The sequence below is a fragment of the Octodon degus genome, unplaced genomic scaffold (assembly GCF_000260255.1).
Source record: "Octodon degus isolate 3935 unplaced genomic scaffold, OctDeg1.0 scaffold00104, whole genome shotgun sequence".
Taxonomy (NCBI): domain Eukaryota; kingdom Metazoa; phylum Chordata; class Mammalia; order Rodentia; family Octodontidae; genus Octodon; species Octodon degus.
This window is the reverse complement of record NW_004524680.1, coordinates 4767686-4778556: the sequence shown is the minus strand read 5'-3', so window position 1 is coordinate 4778556 and position 10871 is coordinate 4767686. Positions and strand designations below refer to the sequence as shown.

Genomic DNA, 10871 nt, shown 5'->3' with positions numbered 1-10871 from the left:
ACCAGACCCTGAAGCGCATCTACCTTGGGTTCTCCAGAGGACTTGGAAATGGGGTGACTGCCAAGTAGAGATGTGTTTCCTGACAAGGGGAGAAAAAGGTCGAGGACCGCAGCCCACATATTCCTGACTTTGATGTCCGCTAGGCTGCAGCCTCCCTCCTACTGATGCCCTCCAAGAGATAAGGCACCCTTTACTCTGTAGGAGTCCTGGGAATACAGGTGATGGAGATAGAGGCACTAAATGGTCCTTTGGGCACAGAAGCAAAGCTCTACATGGGCTAGTGGCATAGAGACCTGCAACACTCCTATGGAAACAGGACACCTGGACAAGGCAGCAGGAAGACAGCAGTGATCGAGGCAGACCAATTGAAAAGTTGCTGCCTGCAGGACTTCAGAGTGCTAAAAGGGAGATGGTGCATGGTGGGTAATCACGCCACCTTGCCAGGAAGTGAACTCTCTCAGGATAGCAGGGTTGAAGGAAAGAGATCCCATGAGTGTGGCCCTTAAGAAGAGAGGACGGCAGAGGCGGAAGACCGAGTGAAAGGTCGGGTACAAGTGTGGGCATGTGAATACAAAGGAATCAGTGAGCGTGTGAGTCTGTGTGTGATTGTGTGTACACATCCTGTCTCCGATTGATATACGCATGTTATTCTCATGTGTGTGAGTGTTGTTAGCACTTACACATTCCTATGTGTGCATGTGTGTGGATAGAAATACGTGTTGGGTGTCTGGGTCTCCGTTGCACATCTCCATAGGTGTACGGCTCTTACGTCCTGTTGGCCTACGTAATGTGTGAATGCACCTGTGCGTGTGATTGCTGTCAGTAGCTGCAGGCATCAGCGAGGAGGCAGGCAGTGCGTGGCTCAGAGTGTGAATCACTCCCTGCCGTTATCTGGAGAACCCTCTCAGGGCCCCTCTGGTCTCTGGGCTCTGCCTTGGACATAGAGCGCTATCATTATATCCTGCTTGAAAGAAGACGGGGCCCTTCTTGGCAATAGGCAGATGCCAGAGTTGAGAGGCAGCATGCTCCCTAGTGAGGGACAGTTACCTCTCCTCTTAGGACATAGTGTGGAGCAGGTGGGTACAACTTCACAGTGGGGTCAGCATCCTCTCATGAAGACAGAACCTCCCTACCCAAGCAAGGCCAGCACGAGCATGTGACAGCAGAACTTGGGGCCTGGGAATTCAGACAAAGGGACATGGCTACTTGGAACAGCTCTGCAAGCAGAGTTTGCTGTCTTATCCCCATTGAGACCTTAGTGCTTATGGTACCAACCCATGCCAGCGACTCTGAGAGCAAGGGATGCAGCAAGAACCTGCAGCAGCCCATCTCTATGACCCACTCATCTGCCACTGACACCCAGTTCCTTCTGGAGACCAGGAATGTGGGCTAGGTTTGAGTGCAGCTCTGCTCTGCCTTGCAGGAATGGGCTTGAATGGCGCCATAACCGACTGAAGCTGAATCCATGTTTGCTGAGACCTCAGGCTGTGAAAAAGCTCCTCCCACTGCTAGCCTCAGTGACAGAAGACTTCTCAGAGGCTCTGAAGCAGAAGGTGCTACAGAGTGCCCATGGGAGACTGACCCTGGACATCAAGCCCAGTGTCTTCAACTATGCTGCAGAAGGTGCGTTCTAGATTGTTCCCAATCCCAAGGCATGTGGAGGTAACCAGCAATTATGGATAGAGGGCTGGGATGGTGATGCAAGTCCAGGAGTGTCTTTAGCCAACAATGCCATTCTCTCTGCAGCCAGCTGTGCCGCACTTTTTGGAGAAAAATTGGGTCTCTTTGGCCAAACCGCCAATTCTGACAGCCTGAATTTCATCCATGCCCTGAATGCCATGTTTCAAACCACTCCCGAACTCTTGTTCCTGCCCACAAATCTGACCTGCTGGACCAAGGGCCCGCAGTGGAAGGAGCACTTTGAGGCCTGGGACTGTATCTCTGAGTATGGTGAGGCCCAGTGACAGAAGGGTCATCGCTTTGCCATGCATCGTTCCCCACCCCTGTCAGGGCCACAGAGAGTCCACACATGAGGGTGCTGTCATCCTGTGTTCTTGCCAAGGTGTTGGCAGGGGACTTGGGTGGCCTAGAATGGAGCTAATGGAGGGAGGGCTCACAAAGATTTGGAGGTGTCATGGGTCGATGAAGAGGCACAAAATAAGGAAGCAACATTCCCAGCTCTGGGGTCTTAAGCCTTCTCCTTCTTCCTGCAGCTGAAAATTGCATCCAGAAGAAATATGAGGAAATTGCTGGAGGTTGCCTTCAGAACACAGGCGGCATCGTGACAGATCTGCTGTTGCAGGGGCATTTGTCACTAAATCGCATATGGGCCAACACTGTGGACCTCATTGCAGGGAGTGTGGACACGGTCAGGCCAGCAGCTATGCCACCATGGACACGAAGCCCACCTGGACTCCTTGCAGGGTCTTTTATGCATAGATTCCCACAAGCCCCATTGCAGGCCTGGCCCCTGCACTCTTGCTGTGTTCAGCTATGAGATGATGGAATGTCGGGGTGGGGAGAACAAAGGAGCCTGCATAGAGGCACGCATATTGGGCATCCATAGGTGTGGGGAGCTGTGCGGAAGCACGGGCAGAGTGAAGATGGCCTTCCTGAGAGCAGCCTTCCCCAAGTGCTCATTGCAGGAGCTGGGAGGATGGGGATGGTCTGGTTAGCCAGTGCAGAGCCACAGAGCAAAACCTACAAGGTAGCCTGGGCACTGAGCAGATGCTTGAAGGACTAAAAAGAGAGGAGTCCGAGAGCCAAGCCAGGCTGGGACACACAAGGTTCAAAGGCCAGGGTGCATCCACCGCTGTCAAGTGCCCAGGGGAGTTCAGGAGGGAACATGAAAGCTTGGGCCCAGCATGCAGTAACACATCAAAGAAAGGGGCCAGAACTGGTGAGGGAAGGAGGGAACAGCCGAAGGCTAGAAATGCTGCAGGATGTTGCAAGGCATCAGACTGCTTGAGGCAGGTGGCCACAGAGGCAAATGAGGCCAAAGGGACAGGGCTTCCACCAGGAAGGGAGCCCTTCATGCCGAGGCTAGAGAAGGACCACCGTGGGAGCACAAGATCAGAGTCAACCCTTCTAACCCTGCAGAGCAGGCGCAGACTGAGGAAGGCCCTTCATAGGCCATGTCTGCTGCGGGTCACATGATAATCCACTTTGGAGACAGTGTGGCACAGACCTCAGAAGCGCAAAGAGAAATTTATTTCATTGTCCCATAAATGACCCTCGACAGGAAATGAGTAGGCCCTGGGGGATCTTCTCTTGTCAGTATAGCAAAGTCTGTAGACTGTCAGAAGCTGTTAGAAGCTGTTGGGCGTGGTCTCCAGGGAACTGAGTAATCCTGCGGCACATGCTCTGAGGCTCCAGGAAGGGTGTGGGCAACAGACACTGAAGTGATATGGGATGGGTGCCTTTCCTTCAGGACTTCTGCAGGTGTCCAGGTGGGCATCAGAGTCCTGAGTACTGGGCCTATCCTCCTGGGGGTGTTCACGGAGGGATCCCCTGCATGGAGGGCCTGGCAGTGTGTACTCTGACTCTTGCCCTCTGCCTCCTGCAGACAGCCATTCCCTTGATTATGACGCTCTTTGAGATGGCCAGGAACCCCTCAGTGCAGCAGGCCCTGAGGCAGGAGAGCCTGGCTGCTGAAGACAGCATTTCTAGGGATCCCAGCAGGGTTACCGCAGAGCTTCCCCTTCTGCAGGCAGCCATCAAGGAGACCCTGAGGTAGGGGCCAGCTCAACCTTCCCTGTGCCCTGTTTACCTGTTCAGGGGCTTGAGGACAGAGGTGGGGGGATGAACACCTTTTTCTGGGAGCCCACTGTTCTTTGACTCCCCTTCAAGCCCTAACGTGTACATGTGTGTGGCTCTTCCTCTGGGACCCCAACCCAACCTTCTGTGCTCATCACCCTGTGTTCTTTAACCTGAACTGCTCAGGATTGGGGGTGTCTGGGGGGCTTCTGGAAGTACCTGAGAGCCCACCCTCAGGAGGAGGCCTGCCTGTCCCTTTCAGAGAGCAGGAGACTGACAGTGACACTCGCCACAGCTGAGCCATCTGTGTTGGTCTTCCATTCCCAGGTTGTACCCCATTGGGCTTAGTTTGGACAGAATTGTGACTTCAAACATGGTGCTTCACAACTACCACATCCCAGCTGGGGTAAGCAAGACTCTAGGGCCCCTTTTGCAAGTTGCCACTCTGTCCTTCTGATCCTCCCTCTCCATCTGTCCTCAGACTATGGTGCAATTAGCCATGTACTCCCTGGGCCGAAACCCCCAGACATTCAACAGTCCTGAGGAATATAGGCCCCAGCGCTGGCTGGAAAGCAAGAAGAGCTTCCACCACCTGGCCTTTGGCTTTGGGGTACGCCAGTGTCTGGGACGACGCGTGGCAATGATGGAGATGCTGCTGTTTCTGCATCACGTGAGTGAGCAGTCCGGGCAGGGCCTGTGGGATGGAGCAGGTCTTGGCAGAGGCCTGTTAGGGCTTCTGTAGGAGAGGCCCTTATGGAGAAAGGAGTGGCATTTTCTGCGTGAGCCTTTGCAGAGCTTGTGGGTGGGTAAGCTGTGCTCTGGAACACTAAGGGTGACCTGGGAAGGTGTGGCCCTGCTGAGTAGGGTGGTGGTTGGCAGGTGGGAGGACTGGCACCATGAGTTGCTCTGCATGGGAGAATAAGCTGCTCCTTCCAGCAGTCTGGGGGCTATACTAAGGATCTGGGCAAACTATTAGGACCCTGGGGCTGCTCAGGGATACAGAGACAAGTCCCATTTCTGTCCTAGATGCTGAAATCCTTCTGGGTGGAGACAGCATTCCAAGAAGATATGAAATTTACCTACCGGTTTGTTCTGATGCCCACTTCCTTTCCCCTCCTCACTTTTCATACTGTCAGCTAGGCTCACCTCCCTGCAGAAGCTCCACACCCCAACACCATTCTCTGTCTACATGCCCCTACACCACTCTTCCTCTTCTCCTGCAAGGGCATGGCTTCCTGGCCACAATGTTGCCCAGGAGTACCTCTGATCAAACAGTTCAACCTAAGCCCTGAAGGGTCTGAGTTTGCCATGCTGTGCAAGACCAGGGCACCTTTCAGGAAGATCTTGATCACACATCCTGGCTGTGTCAAATCCCTATCTTTATTCACCTTCTCCTGCAACTATTCCATGCTGGACATTGTCACCATCTGTTGAGCAGCGTGGGTAAATACAGCTCTTGTATACCTGTGCAGTCTCATAGACTTCCATTGGCTTCTTCCTGCCACACATCTAAAGCTCCTGTGTATTATTTGAGGGGAATGACCCTGGACCCCAGCATCTGAGATCTCAAGGACAATTGGCCTTTGTACCTTTGTCTTCCTTAACAGATAAATGGATCATCTCTTGACCATCCTCATTCTGGAGTGGTACAATACAGTGTAGAACAGTGTAGTGTAGACATTGTGATTATTTAGTCTGGCCCCGTTCTATATTCAAAGTGAGAAAATTGACCCTGGACAGAGCTGTGATCACACAGGTGCCTAGTGTCCACCACATACATACTATGGAGAGGTCTCCTGTGGGCCAACAAGGGCACAGTGCTTGGGCTCTGTGTTTTGCTGTGGTGGCTCCTGAGGGGAATGAGGGAAACTGGGAAAGCTGCATGGGTAAAAAGCTTGAGTGGATAGAGAGATGGCTCCTGTAGATAGGACAATCACAATTGGGATGGTAGTTTCCTGATGGCTACGATGCACACATCCTTAACTTGAAGGCATGTGATATGTACCAGGGACTGGGATGGGCCAGGAGGCAGCAACATGCCTATAGCCTTGATATAAGCACCAAGATCACTGGCCACAGCACAACGCAGCACACAGTGCAAGAGAAGGATGTGCCCAGGTGAAGCACACGCCAAACCGCACTGGCTGTGGCACAGTCTCTTCCAGGTGCAATAATAAAATTTGATAGACTAAGTATTTCACAAATAAGATAAATTTGCTTTATAACATTTCTGAAGTCTCAGAAGCCTGAACTGAAGAGAACAGTGGATTGTGTGTCTGGTGAAGGTTGTGTCCTTGCTCATGGGTGGGAAATTCTCCCTGGTGGTTGGGGACCGGGCAACTCTCTGAATCTTCTTTTGTAAGGACATGAGTCTTATACATGCAGTGTACCCTCCTAGCCTAAGCACCTCCAAGTGGCACTTCCATCATGTTACCACAACGTTGGTGATGAATGAGGCTTCAACATGAACATCACAGATGTCTGCTATGGGTGACATCCCAGGTACAATTCATCTTGGTTCAAATCTCTTTGTACAGCTGGGAAGTCCCAACAAGTTATATGATTCTAAAGTACATTAGGTGGTGAGGCCTTGACTAGACGTTCCCATTCCAGAAGGGAGAAATTAGAATAAGAAGGGATCACAAGCTCACGTAACTGTAAAAGCTAACAAAGCTTACAACATCATACTTTATTTTTTTTCCCATAATTTTATTGAGAAACAAATAGCAATGAGACAGTTTCAAACCAAATTGGTAGGACAGGTTCAATAATTAACACGTTGCATACATTCTTCCTAGTGGTTAATTGCTGTACAAGATGCAGACATGATATCCCACTTACAAACACCATTAGAACAAATCCTTCTATTCATTAAGAGAATGCAACTATATATCTATCCTAACCACTTTGAATACACAGATACAAAATGGACATTCATCTATATCCCCTTTATTTTGTTAAGTTCCATCATTTAAATATTATAGGTGTATAAACTCGGCAAAATATTCTAAAAGAATTCAGTAGTCCATAATAGTATTGGGTCTTCTGCTTCACTGGTAATGTCAGAAATTGTTGACCTGAGTCCCCTACAGCTCAACATAACAGCATGGCTTTACTTCTTATACTTTGTTTTTATACTTTTCTACTGGATAGTTAAGACCAAGGTAAAGCAGAACCTATGCAACAAGAGTTGTAGCTTTTTGGTCTGATAAGGTCAGTGAAATCCCCTCAGGATTTATCCTGAGATCCTATACTTCAAATTGCAGAACCTTTGTCAGTGTCAGCCATGTGGATGAGTCACGGCCATTGCTTGGCCAATGTGCTCTCTGTGAAAGCCTGAGAGAATGTTTTCTCTCCATGTGACTCTCCTTAGGCACACTCTACATTATCGATCACTTTCCTCTTTGGCCCCATAATCTCCTTGATCAGAAAATTTGGGACACTACTGAGTTACATGATGTTACAGTACAAGTTCTCATATGTCCTGAGTCTTAATTGACCTTGGAAGGCTAGGGCCAAAATACATCATGCTTTACAGCTCCAGCAAGATGTTTGAGCGGAGACTCCATCTTTTGGACACACTGGAGCATAGCATGCATACTCACGCTTCCAGGACACGCTGCCTTTATTGGTTTTCTCAGCAGAATTCATGCTAAAGGTCTCCCAAAGAGGATTTCTCCACTGGGGTCTTCATCTTCACCAACTGCATTGCTTCACTGGGCGTTGCTGTCTCAAAAGCACCATCTAGATCCTGAGAGTGCCGTTCTGGGTAGAGGCCTTTAATATGTAGGTGGTAGAAACAGCAAGCACCCATGGCTCGGGAAATCTGTACTCTTGCAGAGATAGGCCCACAAGGACACCCTTGATGCCAGTCATCTCTGCTTCTGAGAGTGTAGCCATCATGGCCCATGACACATGTTGGCCTACTGTAGTCATACTTCCGGTGGTTGAACAGTTAGGGCTCCACAATTTAGAGCAGAGCTATAAAACACCACTAGGAGGTGTTTAGGAAGATCCTGCAGAAACTTGTGCTCCATATTTGAGGACCTTCTGTTTCCCAGGCCCTAGCACTTTAAACTCATGATGGCAGTGGCAGACTCAGTGATTTCTGAGGTATCTTTGGGGGCATCCTTCTACTGTCCTGGTCAATAATTCCCGGTGGGGGGCCCATCCTCACCTCCTACCAAACTGTCCCTGGACCTCACACTTGATATTGTCTGTGGAGTACACTTTCTCATGTTTTATGTTACAGGAGGATGAGACATTTCAAAACTGTCAACCTCTAATGCCTTTAAGATTAAAACTTTTTTATTTTTGGTACGGGGAATTGAACTTGGGACCTTGTGCTTGTTAGGCAGGCCTTTACACTGCTGAGCTACCTCCCCAGCCCCCAAATTAAAACTTTTATCTTAAAGTTATTTATCTCTTTTATATTCCACTATAAGCTTTGAATAGCACCAAAAGGCTCCTTCATCAGTTTCTTTTTTTATTTTACCAAAAACAGATAAATATAACAATGGAACTGAATTTCAAAACACGTTTGTAGGACAGTTGCATTAGTTGATACATTGCATATTGTTGTCTTCCTAGTAATTATTCAGAGTAGAAGATATAGGCATGACACTTTGTCTATACTACTTTGGCACAAAACTTTTTTTTGGTGAACTAAGAGAAAGTAACTGTATTTTAACTATTCCATATATATTTGAACAAATGAATAAGATGTGAAATTCACAGTATCACAATAGATACTGTGAATTAGGAAGGAAACATTCCTTCAATAGTTTCTGTAGGAATTTCTCCAACTGAAGTTTTCATCACAGGGCCAGGAGGAATATAGCTCCGTGGCATAAGTGGGTGGCAAGCACAGGGTTCTGAGTTCAAACCCTGGCACCACACACACAAAAAGCTTTTATCACAAACCATTTTCACTCTCTAGAACATACTGAGATGAATCGCTTTTGGCCAATTGAATTACCAGATTCGAACAAGGAATAACTTTTGGACACTGTCCTTAATTCCATGGGAGACCTCATCAAATTGGGCTTTGCCATCTGTATTTCTAACAAATGTTCTGCTCACAACCACTTCTACATTCACTAAGGAGGTGGAGGTCTCACTGCAGCTCCCTCTTCTCTTCCAGAGCAGCTTCCCCCAGCACATTCCTTGAAGGTCCGCCATCCTCTTCCTTTGCCCAGTTCCTACCCCAAAGATATGTGTCAGGTATTTCTTCCAGCGGCACCTGCTCTTCATTTTTAGTCCATTCGAGCTTCCATAATAAATCATCGCAGAAGATATAGCTTGTAAATTACATACATCTGTTTCTCACAAAGCAGGAGGGTGGGAATTCCAGGACCAACTCGCCAGCACATTCTGTGTTTGGTGAGAGCCCATTTTCAGGTGATGGATGGAACCTTCCTTCTGTGGCTTTACATGGTGGATGGGACCACACAGCTTTCTGGGGGTTCGTTTATACTTGAGCATTTCACTTGCTCAGTGTTTTGCGATTTTCCTTTTTAAAAATTTTTTATTTATTTATTTGGGTGATTTTCATTTTATTGTGAAGCATTTTCTGGGACACGGACCTGGGAGAGAAATTTCCAGAAAAGGACTGCCGATAGAGTATGGTACAGTGGGATCCAGATATGCAGGGGAGGTGGCAGAGACTTCTGGACAAGAGCTCAGTGCATCTGTGCCCACAGCTGCCCACCCATCCCAGCTCTTCACTGATGGGGAGTGCAGTCAGTGTGGTCTCCGCTTGAGGACCTTTGCTTCACTTCCAAGAACCAGCCTTGCCAATGTCTGCCTCTGACTGAAGAACGTGTAGGGCCTCCTAAAGGGAGTCACTTTTAGGACACTGCAGATTTTCCTCAGGGCACACCAGTACCACCTCTCTGTTCTTCTAGACTTATAAGTAAGTTTGGGTCCCAGCAGCCTTTTAGACATGAGCTAGAAAGTGTGACGCAGTGAGAACTGCATTGTCGTCCAAGTAGCCACATGGCGTTTATAATTTATGCAAACAGATTACTAGAATACCTGTGAGGAGGTGTAAGAAGAGGGTTGAGATCATGGTGGGAGGAAATGAAAATTAGCTCAGACTGCCATTATTGATATGTGCCCCTAAGCGCAGAATCCAGATTAGGGCTCTTGCTGAAGTAAAAATTGGCTTTAATTGTTAGTAAGCAACAGGAACATTAGTAACTTTACTGAATTGGAACTTCCTCAGCTGCTTTGTAAGAGGCAGAAGTAGTTAAATAGAGCTTTCGTGAAAATCCTGTACCACTCTATGGAGTTCGTGGGTTGAGGACACATCGTGTGCCATCGTTGTGGAAAACATGTTTTCAAGGGAAGTTCCATCATCCTCCAGGATCTCTGTTGTCAGAAATCTTAGGAGGAACTGCTCTCACAGGTGGGTAACTTGCTGGTGAGGGAAACAGTTGAATCCTCGGATGAGAGCAGCTGTAGTGTAGTGCTTTACCACCAAAATCAAGGTGGCATGTTACAATAATGGACGACAAACTCAAAGAGCAAATCAGATTTGTGTGATTTGCAAAAGATCTGTAGTGCCAGGTAGTTAGTTGACCACATTGTTCCTAAAAGCCAGATAAATATAAAGGCTACAAATCCTAACTGATCTGTAGATGCTGAGGAGTTCCAGGTCAAATGAGCAGCAGTTCATCCACGACTGATACAGAGTCGTGGTTCTTGAGTCAACTGAGAGACTTGAGCCAGCTGAAAGACCTGAACCTTCTTGAATGAAGGGTAGTTTGCCTGGAGGAAAAATTCTCACTATACTACCAGGATTTATGCCGTGACTATTTCTCCCATCATTCTCCACAGATGCTAATGACCTTTTACCAGGATGACCATGGTGCAGGGCAAGGGAAATCATCAGATGTTCCAGGGATTTTTGCACCTAACTTTCAGCAATTTCAAGAGCTCCAAAACATAAGAGATTACAGAGCTCAAGTGATTAATGGAGTTTTAGCTCAAGCACATCTCATAGTAGACCCACTGTGTTCCCAACTCCTTCATGTTCCCCAGCTTCAGAATACGTTGTTGGAATAGCCACAGTCAGCTCTTTTTTTTTTTTTAAAATTTTTTTTTAATTTTTT

General features: G+C 48.0%; 1 protein-coding gene across 1 annotated transcript in view; it reads left to right on the top strand.

The window, feature by feature from the left end:
- LOC101588922 (cytochrome P450 11B1, mitochondrial-like) overlaps positions 1-4896 on the top strand; it is an 8939-nt gene extending 4043 nt beyond the window's left edge. Inside the window, exons 2-9 of the mRNA XM_012516404.1 lie at positions 755-789; positions 1424-1623; positions 1747-1950; positions 2214-2368; positions 3566-3732; positions 4084-4162; positions 4238-4426; positions 4783-4896. Of these exons, the coding sequence (XP_012371858.1) occupies positions 755-789; positions 1424-1623; positions 1747-1950; positions 2214-2368; positions 3566-3732; positions 4084-4162; positions 4238-4426; positions 4783-4896 (1143 nt within the window). The remainder of the gene's footprint in view (positions 1-754; positions 790-1423; positions 1624-1746; positions 1951-2213; positions 2369-3565; positions 3733-4083; positions 4163-4237; positions 4427-4782) is intronic.
- The last annotated feature ends 5975 nt before the right edge of the window (positions 4897-10871 follow it).